General features: G+C 41.0%; 1 protein-coding gene across 3 annotated transcripts in view; it reads right to left on the reverse strand.

Annotated features, from left to right (window-relative positions):
* The window catches only part of SENP6 (SUMO specific peptidase 6), an 86,083-nt gene extending 66,053 nt beyond the window's left edge, over positions 1-20,030 (reverse strand). For all 3 annotated transcript variants that reach the window (XM_054194105.1, XM_054194104.1, XM_054194102.1), the window contains exon 1: positions 19,390-20,030. Coding sequence is in view for 2 of the 3 variants with exons in the window: in XM_054194104.1 (XP_054050079.1) it covers positions 19,390-19,441 (52 nt within the window). In the remaining variant the exon portion in view is untranslated. The remainder of the gene's footprint in view (positions 1-19,389) is intronic.
* Positions 20,031-22,570: the final 2,540 nt, after the last annotated feature.

Raw genomic sequence — 22,570 nt, forward strand, 5'->3', positions numbered from 1 at the left:
ATGCTTCTTTTGATGCAAGCCCAGGATGCAGTTGCTTTTCACTGCCGGCTCACGTTGAGCTTCTCATCCACCAACACCCTCAAATCCCTCTCCTCAGGGCTGCTCTCAATCCATTCTATGGCCAGACTGTATTTGTACATGGGACTGCATCTTTTAGTTTCTTTCAGAAGTTTCTTAAGATATTCTGTAGTCCTTCCCCTCCCCACCCCGCCATGTCTGCTATTTCTGCAGCTTTTAGAATTTCTCTTAACAGGCTACTATAGTCAGCATCCTGGTCAACTTAAGTGGTAATGTGATTTTTCACATAGTCCTTGAATCTGTCTGGATTTCATATAACTTTTGGAGCCATTTATGTCTGATCTAACTTGAACTTTTTCTGGAACACACAGTACTTCTTCAATCAACACAATCAATTCTTCACCAGTCGCCCTTTAGTCTCAATTTGTCATAATGTCCCTCTAATTATTTTCCTTCTATCTAATTTCAAATAAATTAATTCTGTCAGTTTCCAGTTCTCTCATTTTACCTAAAATATTTTTCTAGGTTTCTTCACACAAATGAAGCAAACGCTTTTTTTGGCATGGGGTTTCTTTTGGTCCTTTTTCTGTTTAAATTGGACTATGTGTACATGATTTTCTACGCTAGTTCCTACCTTAGTTTTACCAGCTACAGTACAGGATTTTTTTTTTTAATAGTTTTATCCACTGAGCATAAATTACATCAAATCATGTGCTGCTCCACATGTATCAGCCTCAGTCCACTCTAGGTGCCATGAGACTGCTTCTAATTTTGTTTTGAGAAAATCCATCCCCACTGCACAGAACTCCCTCTCTAAAGAAGAAATTTGCAGATATTAATTCATCTTCCCTGCGTGTTTTTTTCTGACATTGCAACTGTCCATTTTTGCGGCCCTGCACCTGCTATGGAATATGCCAAGATTCCTATCATGTGCAACAATGCTACCAGCTCTTCTGTTGCGTTCTCTACAAGTCTTCAGATATCTTATAAAGTTTACCATCTCTGCTCCCATGAGACAGCTTGCGACAGATTCTGTCTACTCTCATAAACCCAGCAACCTATTTTTGCAATAATCCAGTCCACTGCCACAGTCCAGCTCAGTTGTCCATGGAAGAAGAGTCTGACTCTGCTCGCACAGCTCTGGATCAATTTCCACTCTCTCTAGTATTCTTGATCCTACCACAAACGCAAATCTACAAGTATACCATCATGTTAGCCAGACTGTTCACCTAAGAGAGTTACTTGATCTGAATGGTCACTTGGGATCTGATTTTATACAGGATTGTTTGTTTTAACAGGGATAACAAGTCATCTGTCACACAGGCTAAGTTTCTAACTATTTTGTAGTAAGACTTAAATTTGCAACTTCTGTGTTGCAATTTTTACTATGTATACTATGAAGACCATTTTAATCAGCAAGACGCATTCATACTTAGAAGGTGACAATATTCAAACAAGCTGACCTGGCCCTAAGAGATTGCGCCAACAGTGCCCATTAAGGCAGCATGCTGGAGCAGATTTCACTAGCAATGGCAAATCATTTTTCCTCCCACTATAAGTTCCCCTTGGTGCTGTTACACCAAGGGAGATTAGCAATTCTCAGCCCCAGAAACTAGAAGGAATTTAAAGAGACAACAGGTGTATCTGACATACATCACTGCTTTTTAAAATAATTGTGATCAGTGACATTTCATTTTAAAAAGCCAATTAAAAAAGTTTGCTGCAAAATTAATTCGTATTTCAGTTTTTATTAAAACTTTTATGGCATTACTAACAAAATCCTGAAGTCACCCTTTTAAAAATGCCCATACTGCCTTTTTATGTAAAATCCAATTGACTAATTTTAGGTTACAAAACAAAGTATGCTGTAGGAAGAATGGCAGAAAGCATATTAACACCTTTCAGCTACTGTGTGTGGGCACTGTTTTGTAAACTCCTTTAGCAGGAGTTTCTATCATTCAACAGTGTCCTTAACCAATTCCTATATGGGAGGAAAAAAGTTCACAGTGAATTTCCATGAAATAATAGAAAAGCTATGCATTTGCAAAAAAAATCATTTAGAATTCTGCCTAAAACAATGAAGTGAGGAGTAACATATACAGTATTTAGTTAAGTCCTAGTGTGTAACACAAAGTACCATCTTAGAAGATTTTTTTTGCATGCCTTGTACCCCTTGCTCTAAGGCACATCATTCCATAGTAATCTATATTACATCTGACCAGGAAAACGTTATCTATTTCTTCTCACTGTTTTGGATATGATGCTGTATTGGGTTTGCGTGGTAAGGTTTTGGTAGCCAGGGGAGGGGGGCATTGCAGGGTGTTCTGTGAGAAGATGCCAGAAGCTGCCCTCATGTCCGATAAAGCCAATGCCAGCCAGCTACAAGACTGACCCACTGCTGGCCAAGGCTGAGCCCATCAGCGACAGTGGTAGTGTCTCTGTGATAACACATTTAAGAAGGGGAAAAAACAGCTGTGCAACAGCAGCTGGGAGAGAGGAGTGAGAATACGTAAGAGCAAAAGCTCTGCAGACGCCAAGGTCAGCGAAGAAGGAGGGGCTGGAGGTGCTCCAGGCCTGCAGCCTGTGGTGAAGACCATGATGCGGCAGGTTGTCCCCCTGCAGCTCATGGAGGTTAACAGTGGAGCAGTATCCACCTGCAGGCCATGGAGGGCCCCACGCCGGAAGCAGGTAGATGCACCCAAAGGAGGCTGCAACCACGTGGGAAGCCCATGCTGGAGCAGGCTCCTGACAGATCTGTGAACCCATAGGGAGGAGCACACGTTAGAGCAGGTTTGCTGTCAGGACCTGTGACCCCATGGGGGACCCATGCTGGAGCAGTCTGGTCCTGAAGGACTGCACCCGGTGGAAATGACCCACACTGGAACAGTTTGTGAAGAACTGCAGCTCATGGGAAGGACTCACATTGGAGAAGTTCACGGAGGACTGTCTTCCATGGGAGGGACCCCATGCTGGAGCAGAAGAGCACGAGGAGGGAGGAATGGCAGAGACAATGCATTGTGAACTGACCACAACCCCCTTTCCTTGTGCCCCTGCGCCGCTTGGGGGGACTCAGTAGAGAAATCAGGAGTGAAGTTGAGCCTGGGAAGAAGGGAGGGGCAGGAGGAAGGTGTTTTTAGATTTGTTCTTTTTCATTATCCTCCTCTGATTTGATTGGTAATGAATTAAATTAATTTCCCCAAGTCGAGTCTGTTTAGCCCATGATGGTAATTGCTGAGTGATATCCCTGTCCTGATCTTGACCCAGGAGCCTTTCATCATATTATCTCTCCCCATGTACAGCTGAGGAGGGGAAGTAATAGAGCAGCTTGGTGGGCACTTGGTAACCAGCCACGGTCAACCCACCACAGTCACCAGATGTGTGTACTGGTCACACGAAGACCAACTTCTCTAGGAAAGCAACTTTTTCAGACGTATCACTGTATTGTCAAAAGAACTCCCCACCCCCCAGAATACAACATTAGAGACTTTAAGGTCTCTATTTCAGCACATGGAAGCTTTTAAAAGTCTTTCGTCTGCTGAGATCACATCTCTTTCTGTGCCCGAGAACTATCCTAAACATGAAACCTAAATCAAACAAAGGTTTGATTCAAGACCAAGGAGTTTTTCCAGGAGGACCTGAAGTTTACTTTTTTTTTTTTCCCCAGTTACACTGGTCTGAAAAAAAAGAAATAATAGAAGCCTCATCTTACAAATGCTTAGACTATAACTGCAACAAACTTAGCAGATACTGCAGCCTTCACACAAAAAATGCAAATTAATTTAAACGTGCTCAGAATCATTGCCTTCATTCAGACTCGTATTTAAGTAAATTAAAAAGAATGCTTCTAAGCCTTCTAATCTGTTGTTCATTTAGAGTCGTCACATATATTGTTAAGAGGATACAAGCACTCATAACAATCTGACACAGAAATATTTTTTTAATTTTTACCTTCCCTGTTGATTCATTATTCTTTCAAAAAGGCTTCTTCAGGCTTCTATGCAAAATAGCTTTTTATCTTCCAGCTTTGATACTATCAGCTCTAGTAGGTCAACTGTGTAACCACAGTGAGGTTGCATTTTCACATTCTGAAGCAGGACTACATGAACAGGTTTATGCACCCCTCACACTTCCTGAAAGCTGGGGCTTCTTGCTCCTGTCCTGTACACCGCGTACATCAGCACAGACCTACCTGAGAGCAAACCTGGGGAAGGAAACTAATTCAGGCAAAAATGCCTTGAGCGGTGGGGCGGGGGAAAGCTATTTTTCAACCACATCAGTTCCCTGCTCTGTTCAACCACACCACCACAGCACAGCTATGACAGCACAGCAGAGGTAAGAGGCATCCAAGAACTAAGATTGGTTTAGGCACTAAGAATACCAAAGAAATCTGCACGGAACCATAGCCTAACCTACATTTATAGGTACAGATTTAGAGATCTGTTGCTTAAAAGATGCTTTAACTTTTCTCTCCCTAACTAGACGCAGATGCAAAAAAAGCTGCCATTTCCAGTAACAGGCAGTAATCATAAATTAATAGTAAGTTAGATATTACATGAAGCACAGAGTTCAGCAGTAAAGTTCTACGATACCAGTGTTAACAGATACAAAGTATGGACATTCTTTCACACATGAAGGCAATTTAATTTCTCATATGGCTAATAAAAACCTCACCATTTCAAGAATATGATGCCAACAGAAAACCAATGATAAATACTGAGTATCCACTCCTGGACAAAAAGCACACAAAGAAAAAGCATTTATAAGAGGTCTGTAATACAAAGATGGAACATAATCTGCATATTCTGATAAACAATTATTTTTTTTTTTCCTTCGGGACTTTCACACACATTGGGTTGCTTACAGTGCAGAATATCACACAGAATGACTGGACTCAAGAAGACAGAACTGCATAAATTTGATCATTTGCCAAACTGTGTTTAATATTTTCTAAGTATTAACAAGGAGTAACAGAGGAGGACAGAGCCCTGAAGTATGTTAAACATTTTCTTTGCAATGTCTTTGAAGGTTTTTCTGGTAAAATAGCAGTGGTAACCACACACTGGACAATGTGTGTTTCTTGACCTTTTCTACTGATTCTCCCAACAGAGATGTAGATGTATCACCCAAAGATGCTGCCCGTATGATAGCATCAGAAAACAATGCAGCAGTACTTCAAGAGGGCTTATTTACACCAGCAGCAAAAAGAATGCTGAGGAAAACATGGGCCCACTGCTCAATGGGACAGCAACCTAGTGACACAGAACATGGAAAAAACTGAAGAACTTGATCCTTCTTTTTTTTTTTTTTTTTTGCCCCTGCAGATTTTAGTGGTAAGTTCTACCCTCTGACCTCCCAGTTCCCCAACTCTACCAGCAGAGCGTTTGGGAATGTAACATCACCCATTGTCAAGGAAGATATGATTAAGGAACACTTAAGTCAGTTGTACATGTAGAAGTCCATAGGATCAGACAGGATGCATCTGATGGTGTTGAGGAAGCTTGCCACTCTCACTATTAGGCCAGTGTACACTATATTTGAAAGGTCATGGCATAAGAGAGGTTACCAATGACTGGAAAAACATCATACCTATCTTCAAGATGGGCAACAAGGATGATCGGGTGAACTACAGGCTGGTCTGCTTCACCTCAACCCTTGATAAGGTTATGGATCAAGCCTTCCAGGAATCCACTCCCAGCTACACAATGACAAGAAGGTGAAAAGCCAGCATGGATTTACCAAGGGCAAATTGTGCCCAACTAACCCAACTGCATTCTCTAGTCAGATAGCTGGCTGTGTAGGTAAGGGGAGAGTAACGAGTATTGCAAGGCCTTTGACATGGTCTCCCACAGGGTCCTTATAGCCAGACTAGAGAGACAGGGATGAGTAAATGAATGAGAAGATGAGGCGAAAACCAGTTGGACCATTGGGGTCAAAGGGTGATGACTACCAGTACAAATCCAGCTGCTGGCATCCCTCAGTGATCAGTACTGGAGCAAATACTGTTTAATGCCTTTGTTAATAATCTGGATGCTGGGATCAAGTGCACTGAGCACTCGATACCAAACTGGGGAAGCAGCTGACACACTGGAAGCAGACAGGGCTGCTATTCAGAGGGACCTGACCGGCTGGAGAAATGGGCTGACAACAACCTTATAAAGTTCAACAAAAGCAAAATGCAAAGTCCTACATCTGCAACCAAATAAGCCCATGCAGCAGTGCATGCTGGGGGCTGACTGGCTAGGAAGCAGCTCTTCAAGAGAATCTAGGGGTCCCAGTAGACAGCAAGTTGAACATGGATCAGGAGTGCACCCCCACAACGTGGAAGGCCAACCTCATGACATAATAGCAAAAGTTTAGCCAGCAATCAAGAGAAGCGACTCTTCCCCTCCATATGGCACTTCCACACGAAACTGTAACTGGAGTACTGCATTCAGTTTTGGCTCTCCAGTATAACAAAGACAGTGACACACTAAATCAAGTTTGGTGAAGGGCTGTCCAGATAGCCAAGGGGATCAAGCATATGACATATAAGGAGAGACTAAAAAAACTGGTTTATTCAGCCTTCAAAAGGGGAAGGGAAGACCTTCTTGCTGTCTTCAACTACCTAATGTGAAGGCAGAGAGAAGATAAAGCCAAACTCTACACAGCGATGCACAGCACAAGGGGCAACAGACACAAGCTGGAACAAAGAAAATTCCAACTCAACGAAAGAATTTATTTTTTACTATGAGGGTGATCAAGAGTGGACCAGGCTGACCTGAGAGGTCATGCAGATTGAACAAAGCCCTGCGCAAACTGCTCTGACTGGGCTTAGTTCGGACAGGAGGTCCCACGTGGTTCCAACCAGCAATCAAGTAAAACCAGTGACTACTCATAGGTACAAAGAATCACCTAAGGCAACTGCACCATCATCACAAACGCTTCCAAAATGAAGTACTTCAGTCACTTTCTTTTTTTTCTTTCTCTGAGTAAGTATGCCACCCACTCAAACTTTCCACACAAGTAAAATAATTTAAATAACATCAAAAGTAGGATTCAACAATAAAGGGGAAAAAGAAGAAACAAATAAACAAGTAATTTTTTCATCTCTAGTATTATGAATGTATATAATTCTCTACTTACATAAGACCTTTATTGCTAGACTGGAGACACACTAAAGATTCAGAAAGGAAGAAGAAAGTTTCAGTGTTTTTACAGTAAAGACAAAGATAGGAGACATATCTTCCTATTTTATAGGAGAATAAAAGGTTAGGATAGGCTAGGGACAATTTCTGAACTGCCATTTACTCTCAAAATGTGAAAAAGTATATAAAGCTAACAAGCCATTTCAAGGAAGATGACACTTGAATAAAAATTCCAGAATATGATTTCTGTGGCAAATCAGTATGTGATGTTAATCACGTATGGTCTCAATTCTGAATACTGGAAGAGTTTTACAAGATAAGCAAAACACAGCAGGAAACCTTACAGTACATTATGTATCTGATTTGCACACTTCTGATTTTAGACTTAGTTATGCACCGTGGGATTCAACTTCATAAAAAAAACTAAGCTGGTGCAACTGAGAATACAGCAGCACTAAACAAACAGCAATCTATTTTTAGAAAGTGCTGAGAGGCAGTTACATACAGAATAAGATTAATAACCTAGCCTATCTACCCAGAAATTAGGCAACCAACACTTTGAGAGGGTTTCCAGGTTTGTTGCAATAATTGGAACATCAAGTTGAAATACAGCATGGTATTTGCATACCAAAAGGAAGAAGACCCCCCAAAAAATCAAGAATTTGTGTTATCTAACACTTCTGGATTTATCCTGCAAACTTTCACAGATTATGTCAGATAGGTATTATCCCCTCTATAAAAACATACAGAAATTAAAGTCCAGAAAGGTTCCATGACTTCTACAAGAAAATAACTTGCAAATGTAGGACAGAAGAAGAAACTCTAAAATGTAATTAAAGTAGAAAAAAGCAAGACACTTCTTTAATGTTGTCAACTGTTCAAAATTCACTGAAAATGGACAGGAAAAAAAAAAATGGACACACAAAACCAAAACACTTGACAACCAAGAAAACCTCAATAATTTGGTCAAATGAAAAAGGCACATCTCAGAAAAAATCTGAGTAGGGAAAGGATGAAAGGAGAATGAAAGTTAGTTAAACTGTAAACTGTGAGAAAAATTTGCATTTGCCTTTCTGTAAAGGCCAAAGACCTGTTTTTTCTCCCTGTTCTTAGTGACACTGGCAAGCTTTCATACCCGACTGAGAGGGCAGTCAACTGGATTGGATTGCTGATATGGCTGAAAAGTAATACAGACTAGCTCCACCAACACTTCACTCCCACCACCCCCACCCCACCCCCACCTTAGTTTTCTGCCAATTTAGTTCCTTCAGCCAACTTGCCATGAAGCCAGAGAAGTGCCAGTGTTGACTCAAGCACAGCTGTGAGCGCACTGTCTCTGGGAGGGGCAGCAGGACTGTCACTCTGAGCAGCACAGAGCAGTTCGGTAGGCCTGGCTGTGATGTAAATTGCTGGCACAATTATTTGCATGGCTATACAGTACGGCCCCACACATGGAGACTGCTACGAGTTAGAGAATGACCCTGCAAATATATATACAGTTAAAAATCAAGTAAATCACAGAATGGTTCGGGTTGGAAGGGACCTTAAAGATCACCTAGTTCCAAACCCCCTGCCATGGGCAGGGACACCTCCCACTAGACCAGGCTGCTCAAAGCCTCGTCCAGCCTGGCCTTGAACACTTCCAGGGATGGGGCATTGACAACCTCCCTGCGCAACCTGTTCCAGTGTCTCACCACATTCACAGTAAAGGATTTCTTCCTGATATTCAATCTAAATCTACCCTCTTTCAGTTTGAGGCCGTTACCCCGTGTCCTATCATAACACCCCCTGATAAAGAGTCCCTCCCCATCCTTCCTGTAGGCCCCATCGTGCCTGTAATCATGTCTGTTTATAAGAAAAAAAACACACCACCAAAAAACCAGAGAAATGCAACACAAATACACACAAATACAAGCAACAGCCTCCTGCTCACACTATATATTTCAATTCCTTTCACAATTAGAGATCATCAATGCAGCAAGGCATGATGTAATGTAACTACATTACTGCATTAAAAACACATAAATCTTTGTAATGGAAGTATCAAACTTCACTAGATCTAACGACAATGAGTTTAAGAAACACTTGACAACTGCTACCTAAATCACACTGTGCTAAAATTCACTAAGCAGGCTTTATTTTTAAAAAGCTAAAAAATAACTTCAACATCCCTGAAAAACAAACATTTTCTCAGTAATTACTTGTAAAGGCATTGAAATGAGGAAGGGGTATCGATGAACTAATTTTTAATATAACAAAGTAGCACAGGCCAGCTTTGTAACTGCACCCAGTTATGAACCTACTTTTTAAGAAATACCACTCAAAAGACAGCTGAAGCAAAACATCCAACTTCTTAAGGGACCATCCTGCAACTGGAGATGAGTTTCAGCCACCTTCATCCAAACATGAAACTCGTGCTTACCTTGATCTACCAGTTCGTTCTATCACAATGCACAGAGTAAATCTTTCTTCCAAGTAATGAGCAGTGCCTTTACTATCTAACAAAGGCTTTTCTAGATGACAAAGAACTTCTTTACTACATTGATGACAAATATTTATTTTTTGTAGTATTCATCAGGTAAAGATTCAGCTACAACATTTTTGCTTTACAGCAGAACTAGTAATCTCTGTTAGAGGTTTACTGCTCCACTGTGCCACGTATATGCAATGATAATAACCTAGACCGGAGCAGTCCAGAGGTTCACTTTTGAAAGTTTATTCTCAATTCTAAAGGAACCTTAAATTGCCTCTTGAGCAGTAAGCCTTGTTAGAAATAAAGTTATGATGCACTCTAGTGTTTCTAAAAGAAGTGAGCCTCAGAAATTACAAAGGCAATTGTAAATATGAAACCTAACATCTATCTACTGCATAGTTCAAATTCTCATCTAATGGGCTCTTGAATACTCTTTCTGTTAAGACTGTCGTATTAAATTCTGTCATCAGCAGGATATTCATATTTTGCTAAATGAGCCATAAAAATTGGACATGCCAAACAAACACAACATTATATCCTACAAAATTAATAAAAATACATCAGTAGAATGACTTTTCGTACAAGTGAAACAACTGTATGGCACTAGATAAACACATTCTCATGAAAATAACAAATATTTTTGCAGCTGTTTCTTACAGACATGAATTTCTAACATTACATAATATTAAACTTGTCATATAGTATTATGTTTTACCACACCAGCAAAATATTATCGGTATTTATCAATCCTAAAACATGGTTGTGGCAAGTCTTAAAATGAAATTAAAAAAAAAAAAAAGCAAACCAAAAAACAGGGAGACTTTGTTGCAGCTACAGCTTATATGGTCTGAAAACAAATAAAAACATAGGAAGGCTTCACACAGATTTTCTGAATCATCACTGTTCTTTGTTTATAATCATTCAAGATTCAGCCCGAGAGAGATATCCCAAATTCAATGTCTTTCACTTCAAGGTATTCTTTCATAGGAATTACTGGGACATGCATTCAGAAATATTCCCTTGCCTCATGCAACACCTACAGCACTTGCCCGTTAACAAAAACTTTTTAAAGGCCTGTTGACCAACCTGGGAAGAGTAACCACAGCCTGTTAATTTATTCCCTCCAGTCTCCCTCCAGCCTTCACCATAAACTTCCGCACAGAATCCGTTGTTTAAAATAATTTAATTTCCCTGGGCAGAATAAAGCTGCTGTTACACAAAAGTATTTATTCTAAAGTTTAAGTCATGTATTACACCTTAACTTGACTTAAGTGAAGGGGGGGGCATGAGAGAGCATGAAAGGGGTAATGTGCTACTCCTCTCACATGCAGAGCCTGTCTGCCCTCTCCAATCCAAGCCATTGTCCTGCCTCTCCCGTTTACCCTTCAGTGAGCAAACTCAACAGGGGTTTGGCAAAGTGCCAATCTGGCAAGACAGTACACAACAAGTTCAATCTCCTTGGCAATAAACTGGTAAGCCTCAGGGGTGGTGAACAGTACAAGACACACCATGATGCTGGAATGTGGGGAGGGGGGGGGGCGGGGAGGGGAGGCAAAGGGGGAAGAGTGGCAGACCTCTCTCTCTCCCCCACCTGCAGCAGTGAGCCCTTAAGAGCAGCACAGCTGCAACACATAACTCTCTCTTACCATAGAATAGTTTGGTTTGCAAGGGACTTTCAAAGGTCATCTAGTCCAACCTCCCCTGCAATGAGTAGGGACATCTTCAACTAGATCAGGTTGTTCAAGGTCTAGCCTGACCTTGAATGTTTCCAGGGATGGCACATCTACAGCCTCTCTGTGAAACCTGTTCCAGTGTTTCACCACCCTCATTGTAAAAAAATTTCTTCCTTATATCTAGTCTAAATCTTCCCTCTTTCAGTTTAAAGCCATTACCCCTTGTTCTGTCACAACAGGCCCTACTAAAAAGTCTGTCCCCATCTTTGCTACAAGCTCCCTTTAGGTAGTGGAAGGCTGCTATAAGGTCTCCCTAGAGCCTTCACTTATCCAAGCTGAACAACCCCAACTCTCTCAGCCTGTCCTCATAGGAGAGGTGCTCCATCCTTCTGATCATCTCTGTGGCACTCCTCTGGACTTGCTCCAACAGGTCCATGTCTTTCCTGTGCTGAGGGCTCCAGAGCTGGACACAGTACTCCAGGTGGGGTCTCACCAGAGTGGAGTAGAGGGGCAGCACCACCTCCCTCGCCCTGCTGGCCATGCTTCTTTTGATGCAGCCCAGGATACAGTTGGCCTTCTGGGCTGTGAGCACACATTGTCAGCTCACGTCCAGCTTTTCATCCACCAGTACCTTCAAATCCTTCTCTATAGCGCTGCTCTCAATCCCTTCATCCCCCATTCTGTACTGATACTGAGGGTTGCCCTGACCCAGGTGCAGGACCCTGCACTTGGCCTTGTTGAACCTCATGAGGTTCACACTGGCCCACTATTGAGCCCTCTGGATGGCATCCCATCCCCCAGGTGCATCAACTGCACCACTCAGCTTGTTGTCTTCAGTTAATAATGTTCTCTTAGTCCCTATGCCCAAACCAGTTAATAATTTTAAGCCTTGCAAAGAGAACCAATAAATAGTTGGCATGCAGCTTTGCATCTAAAATGGAGTCGCAGCATGGTAAGATAAAAGCACCAATGTCACAATTCACTGCTTTAGGGAATACATACACCCACTTTATCATTACCCTGTACAAGACAACAGCATTGCACCTTAATAATTTTACTATTCTTTGGATAGTTTGAAAGCATTATTTGATATCCATGTTGCAAATTGCTAGTGTACACTAACTACAAGACATCAGTATTCATGCATTTACTATAATCCTTTTAATAACAACTATCCTCGTATATAAGAGAGTATATATTAGAACATAATTCCTTCCACAGATTATTTAGAAAAGTTACTCAAACAGCAGGATTGCCAAAATGCTATTTCTTTAACTCATAGCAGACATTACACTATAAATTTAAAAAAACCCCGAACTTCTCAAAAGTTATTTGCTCTTAATCATTCCTCTTAGCTACAGTACCCAAACAACCATTAGCCATTCTGTATTCTGATTTATACTAGACTTTAATTCAGTGACCGAATTCCATTTGGCACAAATCCCCAGTTCCGAGCAGGGAGACTACACCATACAAGAAAATTAAATAAGTTTTCAGTACTTTGACGACATTACAAGTACTCAAAAGACATCTCACAAATATGTCTATGTACTAATGAACTACTAAGCTCTACTTACAACATGCTAATAGTTCTCAAAAAAAGCTTCCAGCTTAAACATGTCACTGAATTAGGCAGTGATTTAATGATTAAAAATACACCCTTTGATTTTAACCCATTATTTAATAACTGGTTATCTTTTCCACATTTCCTAACTCAGCAGCAAAACAAAAACATTTTTTGTCTTGTATTTGTGAAGGACCAGGGAAATAAGGATTGCCAGGTGATTATTTTTGCATCGTGATATCCATCAACACAGGCTGCTGAGCACCCAGTATTGAAATGCTGTTTATTCCTGTGAACACAACATGCACAAGCAACTGACACGACCAACAGAGACACCTTTGACTTCACCACAGCTAAAGACCAGCTTCGCCTGAAAATATTACACATGCTAGGCTGTTGAACGCATTAAGAGGAAGTTTAAGAACACATGCTTTTAAAAATTAAACGTGTAAGATAAAATTACCACCAGGTTTAATTCTATATAATATATAAGAATAGTAATATTTTTACTAGTGCTTTAATTTTAGGCAAGAAATAATCAAGCACACAGCATCGGACAGATTTCAACCTATGTAAGAATCTCTCTCCAAATTGAAACCAAGTAAGTGCTAAAACATAGGCCAAAAGAAAGGATCTTTACAAATCTGCCTCCCCTCCCACAATGGAAGTGCCTTTTAGAACAATGAAGTTAAGAGAGGAATTACATTTGCCCTTTTTCCTCCAAAAAGAATTTGCTCTCTACAGCCTCCCTCACCACAACAGCTCCACTTTATCTTGTTTTCTCGGCCTCCTGCAGTATCTTAAGGTATCCTGTACACTCTTCCACTCCTTTCTGCCACGCATACACAGATGGAGGTATACACTGACCTGTGTACCGAGTCCTCTTATCTGCCCTGACTCCTGACTGCTCAGCCAGTATATGTACTAACACCGGCTAGCAGCCAACAAGCAGCTGAGGAACCACTGAAGCCTTCACTTCAGGAACTATTTCTGACTTCTCTGTTTATGGAAGTGGGCAAGTTTCACAAAATTTCTAGCTATTTACCTGTGAGATCTCTACTCCTCTGCAAAAGGGTTTAATAGCTATTAGTAGGAAGGGAGGAGACAAAGTGATGAGAGATTACTAAAAACGCCCTCACATTCTTATAAAGCAGTATTTAAAGCGGTGAGTTTGGTGATTAGTCTCACATTATAGGACGTGCTACAACACAAGACACCTTGACAGCCCTCAGTTATCTCAATTAAGGGATACAGCTAAAACCACAGAAAAGGTGAAGTCTGATACAGCACTGAAATCCATGCATAGTCTTCTAGAAACAACAGTAATAAAAGCCAAAGTTCCCCTTGAAACCATTGCAATAAATAATTCGTTATGTTTTATCCTCGTACGTAAAACAAGCAAAATACTAAAATATCTAAATAGGTTCATCATAAAAGTATCTGTGCAAGCAAGACATTTGCAAAATGTTGGTTTATGCTTGCTATCATGCCACATATTGATGGTATTACTATTAATTTTGTATTTATACTTACATAAAGAAGAGTGTAAGGATCTCTTTTAGGAACATTTTATATTTAATTTTTTTTTTGGCCACTAAAACCCAGTACAATTTCTGTACTTTTTCTGAGGAAAGAGTAGCACTTTACTACCAAATCCAAGTGCCAGAAAATAAGGGAGGAGGCATCCCATACAAGATACTCTTACACCTGAAGCTTTGATGTCCCACTTTGTGCAAAATTATTATAGCAGCAGCTACTTAGAAAAAAATACCAAATAATAAAAGCCTCCATAATGAAACCCAGAAAATTGCACGCAGGTGCTTTCCAATTTAGAAAGCCGAGGACAAGCCTGGGCTCCTAGAATCCTATGTCTCAAAATTAAAAAGAAGGTGACAATGTGGAAGAGAACTTGGGCACAAGCTATTATTTTAGAATGTGCTATCAAGCTTATTACAACATATGTTACAGAGCATTCATAGATAAATTAAGTTTATTTTTAGTATCCTTCTACATGCTGAAAAAAAAGCCTACATGTTCATACAAAGCCTGTCTTTCTTAATATTTCATGCCACCTATCACGCAAGTTAGACTGGCACATACAAAAAATAAGACAGTAACATGATAGTTTCAATTTTACTTTGCTGAGAAATAATTCTCGAGTGGGTTTCATTCCTAGAAAATAATCTGTCACTGAAGTCGATGGGAAGGTTCTTAAACCCACTGGAAAGGACAGCTGAACAAATGTGGACACCTGAAGACATGTGCAGTGCTGGAAAGAAACTCTGAATGGGTCAGAGGACTAGGAGACATAAGCAAGCCACGGAAGAGTCACAAAGTTCCCACTAGAAAGCTACTCTCAAGAAAAACAGAAGGAAGGAACAGAACATGTCTGGACATTGCTGGGACTGATGCAAACCAGAAAAGAATTCAACAGCATAAAGCAGGAGTTTAGATTACAGTAGACATAGAAGGTGAATGATATCTCAAACACCCCCTGCCCTCATTTTCAAGCTAATACTTATCTCCGCTAGGTCATAAACAAAGCATTAGAGACTGCTTCAGAGACAATTACAACAATTAATAATTAAATTTCACTGTTAAGAGAAAAATTAAGAGAAGAGACATAGCAGGTAGAAAATTTTAAAGTGTTCTATCAGAATATAAATTTCACTCTGTCCCCCTAATTTGCATTACTCCTGTCAGAGATTTCTCAGTCTGATTAAAAGAAAAAATGCTGTGTGTTTCTCTATCACTCCAGAATCTCAGCTACTTTTAAGAAAATACAAGTCTACAATCCTTGCTTTGGTGAAGACAATTCTTTACATGTGAGCTAAATGAAAAACAAAGTGGTCTTCTAGAGTCCTCTGGCAGACAACTGTGAAGTTTCTTCTGCTGCTAATGGGTAGTCCACATAGTTCTCTCTATTGTTATTAGGAAACCTGTAGCCAAGAAAATGGAATGAAAATTGAGCAAATTCCTGTCATGTTTGCACTGAAATCTCTCAGCAGCTCTGAAGGTAGGGACTGGCAACATTCCTTAGAAAGGAGATCCTCAAAAAGAAACTTCAATACTGGTTCTCAGTATCACTACTGTAACCAACAGGAGACTGAAAAAAGAAAACAGGAAGGAATAAAATGTTTCTCCTTTCTTCTGGAAAACACATGCATTTAAGAATACTTTAAACTTTGCCTGTTATCTACTGTACAAACACAGGGAAACTTTAAATTTAGGGTTGGAAAAGAGAAATTACAATTTCCTTGCAACTCAGTAACATCCAAGGAGGCAGAATATAACAAGAGTTCCCACAGTTTTTCTCCGGGGGTTATGATCAACAGTACTGTCCATTCCTACACGTTGAACATCCCCCTATTCTAAACTCAAACAGATTTGCCTATAATTGCTTTATATTTTAGGTGTGACTATCATTTAAAAAACACAGGAATTCTTTAATCACTACATTTCTAGTCTTCCGAATCAGGAAAGAATTCCCATGCAACAGGACTACTTTGTTAGTGTGAATTTCTGCATATTCTGCCCATAACTTTGGAAGTTTACCACGGAAAAGTAAATTCAGAAAAGTTTTACAAATTCCTCTTGCAAACTAGCTTAAACAACAAAAATAAGGTACTTTCCACACTTCTAAATTTTAACAGTCCTGACATTTCAAGAAAAGTAAACACACAGGTCATGTATATCAATCTATATGATATACACCGACTATGAGCACTGCTCTAGAATGGTAACAAATATAGCTTTAAAAAGACTCAAACATTCTAGTTCTAGGGACCTTTTTCACATTTTCCATTAAACAGTCTATACAACACAGCATAAAAAATGATGACACGTTAGATACGCAAAACCGGACAAAAACCATGTACTAGTATGAATCACTGTGTTCAAGAACAGCATTACCAGAAAGGCGACAGATAAATCACCCAAGAAACACCCTTCCAGAAACACCATTTTGTTTTTATCGGAGAATAAAATAATAAAAATATTAAAAGGAAGCACTTTAAGAGAAGAATGACAGACACATTTCTTGATAGTAACATCTGTTACACTAAATGAGAGAAAAGCAGTATTTTACTGGACATACGGTGTCAAAATCAAAATTCTGAACAACTATCATACTTAAAAGCAATTAATTTCATTTAACTCTGTATTTAAGTCTGACTGATAGTCAACATAAGGATGACAGCACCAGAAGTTTCTATGTACGTATATGTACACACACATACATATATAGCTCATATTTAAACAGCACAGTTTCCATTAGACTGAGTTCAATTAGTGATAGCTGTAACATCCATTTGTCACGCAATTCATTTGTTTTGCACATTAATGGCAGGGATGGACAGAGGAGTCCTTTAATATTACACCAACCTTTAACATAACACTTCCAAAAATATCAAGTAAACAAAACAAACAAAAAATGCTTGTTGCTTACACAGACTTCAGCAGAGTCCATGAAATATACACTCAGACTAGTTACAGATATAACTCTAGGTTTACATATTAATCATCATCTTGCAACAGAAGTTGCCCTATTTCCTACTCTATACACTTTTCTCCCCATTACACTTGTTTCACAAGCTTGGCACTCTCATGCTCGTCTAGCCTTTGGATAATGGTGCTTCTAACATCGTTAGGTTGACCTAATGTGCTTTCCAAAGACCCCAAATATGTGTATATTCTATGCCTTTACTTTTTCCTATAAAGTCAACATCTCTGATAAGAACCTCTCAAATAATGTCTGAAACCCTTCTTTTCGTTTTGCGTCAAATCAATACAAAGTTTACCAGCTCTTACTAGATCTGCCACAGTACCATCAACCCATGTGGTCTTGGGCCATCCTCTAGAATTGTCACCACCATCCACATTAGGTCTTCTTCACATGTGCATGCACACTCACACACTCTTAGGCTTTCTATCATATCATCAGTCCCAAAATGAATGCATCCCCAAATAATGGGGAAACACAAAACCAGCTGATAACTCAGTTCACCAATTGTGGAATACTGAACTTGGAATAGGGATGTTATCCAGTGTCACGTTGGTCCTGCTGTTGGAGATTTCAGAAGCAAAAAAAAGTGTAGGTGTTGCATATGAAATCTGTCTTTTTTTAGCCACCTGTCCAACCAGCAAGTAGCCAAGGTGCACACAGAAGGCACTAACTAGTCATCACCCTGAGACTTTTAGCCGTCTGCGCAAACCTCACTATATTCTGTGGAGAGAGTTCAGGAAAAAATGGAGTGTCTGCATTTCAACACCAAACATGTTAAAGGTAGAAGGGAGGTAACATGAGAGCAGTTATTAACCAGAAACAGTTTCTGAACATCAGAATTTCAGATTAATCATTCAAAACAACAAGCAATATTTTGTTCACACAGTACTTCTATTCCAGAACCTGTAGTAATAAAAACCAAAACCCAATATCCCACAGCAATACAAAATCTGCACGAGGTACGTTCTGTATAATATACGTACTACAAAACCTCCAATGCTAAACTTATCCCTGACTTGAAAAACTCTACTTATGAGGAGTAATTTATTTCATTGATGTATCTTTTTCTTCATTATCATCATGGCAGTTTAGCAGAATTTAGCATACTATTGGCCTATGTCATCAGAATATACGCTTACAGCAATTTTGCAAGACTATAACAGCAGATTTATTTTTTTTTTAAATCGGAGACACTGTAAAGGCTCAACAGTTAAAGATACTCGAATTTCAAGAGACTTTCTGCATTATAATTAAGAGCTTTACAATGACCAAAAAAAAAAGAAAAAATAAAAACAACCTACACATCAAAAAAATTACTCAAGGCTTTATAAACGCTAAAGGTTTCTTTCAGTTGCAGCTGATAGATTCATCATCATCTTCGTCTCCCAAATGTAAGAATGATCCCCCTCCCAACATTAACCCCAGTCCCAAACCTCTAAAGTAGCATTTCGGAAGCAGGCGAGACTCATATTCTGGTGGGGGAAAGAGTACGGACTAGGCCGGGGCCTGGGAGCAGACTAAAGGCAGCGAAATGCAGCGGGGAGGCGGCACAGCAATCCTCGCTTCCCCTCCTCACCTAGCGCTAACCTTGCCCGGCCGCCCACCACCCCACCGCCCCTCCGAGAGAGGATTCCTCCCGCTGCAAAACCGGCCCTGCTGCACCAAGCCCAGGCTGCTCTCAGCGCTCTGCCCCTACAAAGAAAACACTGCATTTCCAAAGCCTCAGAAAATTAAAAGAAAGAAAAAAAGAAAAAGAATAAGAAATCAAATCGCCCTCACTAACCCCTCCCTCAAAAGCAGGTCTCTTTTCACCGAATCAAACCACCCCTTACGGCACCCACCCTTCCCCCACCACGAAGCCACCTCTCATTGTCGTCGTCCCCCAAAGGGGACCCATTCCCCCCCCCACACCCCCCCATGCACACACACGCCCGCCTCCCCCATTCCCCAGTCTGCACCGTACCCCTTACTGGTTGCCAGAAGGGAAACGCAGCCCATGGGCCCCTTTCCCACCCTCTCAGCCATGCACGCACCTTCCAGAAACAAGCTGTCTCTGCAGCCGCCGCCGCCGCCGCCACCGGCCATCTTCCTGCTGCCGAGCCTCGCTCCCTCACTCCATCGCCCAGACAGGCGGCGGGGCCTGGCCCTTCCCCCGGCCTGCGCGCTCCGCCGCCCACCCCCACTGCGGAAGGCTGAGTGACCCGCAGCGGCGGCGGCGCCGCCGAGGCCCGGCCCTCTCCCGCTCGCAGCTCACGGCGGGCCGCGCTGCCTTCCGGCCCCCGTGCAGGAGGAAGCGGCGGCAGCGCGCCCGCTCCTCCCTCACCCCGTCCGCCACGAGCAGCCCCCCGAGCGGTTGCCAGCCGGGCCTGGCCCAGCAGCCGCCGATGGCGCCCGGCGGGGGAGAGGGGCCTGGCCGGTACTCCGCCGGAGGCGCCTCCGAGCACACGGGGAGGATGAGGAAACGGTGCGCGCCGCGCTGCCGCCCCTCTCCTCCATGAACGGCGCGGCGGGGCCTCACCAGCGCTTCCCTGCCGAGACCCCCGGCTGGCCCGCCCCGCCGGCCGCAGCGGGGGCCGCCGGCTTCCCCGGCCCCTAGACGATTAAAATGGCCGCAGTAGGGCTGCGCCTGGCGATGCCTCGGGCTCTCCCGCTCCCCCCTTGATCAGCTCGGAGGCAGCAGCTTTCGGGAGGTGAGGAGGTGGATCGGACTGCGCAAAATGAATGAACTTCCACGCGTGCGGGAGCCCATTGCGCAGGACTGAGGCCCGTGGGTCTCGCCTAGCTCACGCTCGGGCAAAAGGCCGCAAAGGTCTAACGAGTTCTTACCGATCATGAAATCCTCCGTGGCCCGACCAAGGCATGTTTAAATCCAAAACTTAGATTCTGCAAAACATACAGCGTTGCCAAGCCAACTATACAGAATTTGCAAGTCATGGCCTCAGGTGTATTTGACTTTTAAAATTAAAAAACCCTTTTTTAGCATGTAAGGTTTTACATTTTAAAAAGCTTTCTTGTGAAGCCTAAGTACCACAACCATACATCCTTTAAAAACTGAAGGCAAATTATGACAGTCTACAGTTAGTGAAAACTAGATACTCCTTTCTTGGACAGGTTCCTTCATCTGGAATTCTACTGATCACACTTTCTACTGCAGAATCAGGGAATTTTTATGTCTAATTTAAAGTACGTAGTTTCTAAAATTACTAATCCCTGAGAAGTGAGCTTCCAAAAATGCTTGAACTTAAGAGTTTGTAGTCTAAAGTCCTAAATTAGGCAAGTTCAAATACCTAGTGCATATGAAAATTAAAAACTAGAGAGAGGAAAATTCTTTATTTTCCTTTAAGCCTTCTAAATTTGTTATTTTCATTCCCAAATTTTCCATATTGGCACCAACTATATTCACAAGCCAGTGTGTTTAAAAATATAAGCAAGAGGTAAAAAGAACGCGAGCAGAGCGCAGAGCTGGCCTGGAAGAAGACACACAAGAGACGTCACACTGCTCCCCAAATGCTACGTCACACCACCAGAGCCAACAAGCAATTAGAAATAATTCCAAAAGCTGGCAAACCCGCATATCCTGATCTTCAAAATCTCCTTAGAAAAAAGACTTCTTTTTGAAAGAGAGATCATAAAATATTCTTGATTCATTAGTAATAAAATTAACAGGAAACAATTAGGAAAAAACGGTGCAAGCTAATTATACAGAAGCCAGAAGACCATATGTTTAATAGAAACCTAATATTAAAAAAAAAAAAGGAAATTTAGAATCTAATTTTCAAAAAATATGCTATTGTATATCAGAAGGGCATTGTCTAGACAGAGAGTTTAGTGCTGAGGTTACAGCATTAATCCACACAAAAAAGTTCCTATTGACAGCTGAGACCAGACAGGTTCAGGTCTGCCCAATTCTTCAAAATTTTTTAAAAACTAAGGGTTATGAGTTATGATTATGAGTTATTTGAATAAAAGTTTGATACACAGTAGTGTGCCAAGTCAAGGCATCGAATACAGCCTCATAGTCTTATTTTTAGTGAACTGAGGCACAGTATAGATTAAAATACCTTTTTAAGTAGAAATAACAAGGGAAGATGTTATCAATATTCGTCTAGATGCATGGTTGATTTTTTGATCGATAATTTAACATCTACTTTTTTATGGAGAAGAGCTGCCCCAAAATTACATCTCACTGCAGTGTTCTTTTTTCCTTTCTTTTGAAGCTCTTGAAGGATCCGAGAGAATAGTATGTAGTCAAATCTCTTGTTAATTTGTTTTTCATTAAGCTTTTATTAGTAGTCTGTTCTCAGCCTTAGAGTGTTTGTTTTTTTTTCATTTGAGAAGTATTTGTGAGGGAATGTAATGCTGATGCCACTCAAGTCTTACAAAATCTTTTCAGCATCCTCTTAATTTTGCTTAGAACCAGAGGATTTTCTTCATGTATACGAAGTAACTAAGAGATCAATGAGAAAGAGAAAATTAGCATTCCCCTTCCTGCTGGAGGAAATCATACAGAATTTCTTGAGTTTTCTTTCTCTTCTCAGCCAAAATGTTAATTGTGTTCACAGAGTAAAAGCCCAGGGATGACATGCATCAGATCATTACTTCCTGGCCTTTAGCAGCCACTAGAAGTTGACTAGTCCCACTATGGGTAGTTAGAATCATAGAATCATAGAATTGCCTAGGTTGGAAGGGACCTTTCAGATCATCGAGTGCAACCATCAACCTAACACTGACAATAAAACATATCTCTAAGCACTAAGTCCGTTGACAATCACAGGACACAATCTAAGATCCTGAATTTGCAACCACTGGCATGTGCACAGTTCTGTTGACACAGCACTGCGCAGAGTGAAAAGCTGATTACTTCATTAGGCAATGACGCAGAACTTTTGTTTCACCTTAGAAATCTAGTTTTTCCTTCTTTTCCCACAATGAAAAAATTGTCATTAATGAATGTGACTTAGACGATTCAGTACTGAAATTATGGAAAAGAATACATCTTTTTTTCTTTGTATTTCTGATTCCTTCCAATTACTTATTGTTTCCTGTATGTTTCTTAAGGTTAGCCAACAAAATGAGGGCGGCTACTTCATAGAAACACTATTTCCTTACTTAAGGAATAAAATTGAATTGTGATTGCAGTTTCACAGCTTCTCTAGTTGTGGTATTGTACATTACTTAATTTTCTTTACTGCGACATAAATTGCATATAGAAGT

The sequence above is a fragment of the Rissa tridactyla genome, chromosome 3, assembly GCF_028500815.1.
Source record: "Rissa tridactyla isolate bRisTri1 chromosome 3, bRisTri1.patW.cur.20221130, whole genome shotgun sequence".
In the NCBI taxonomy this organism is placed as follows: domain Eukaryota; kingdom Metazoa; phylum Chordata; class Aves; order Charadriiformes; family Laridae; genus Rissa; species Rissa tridactyla.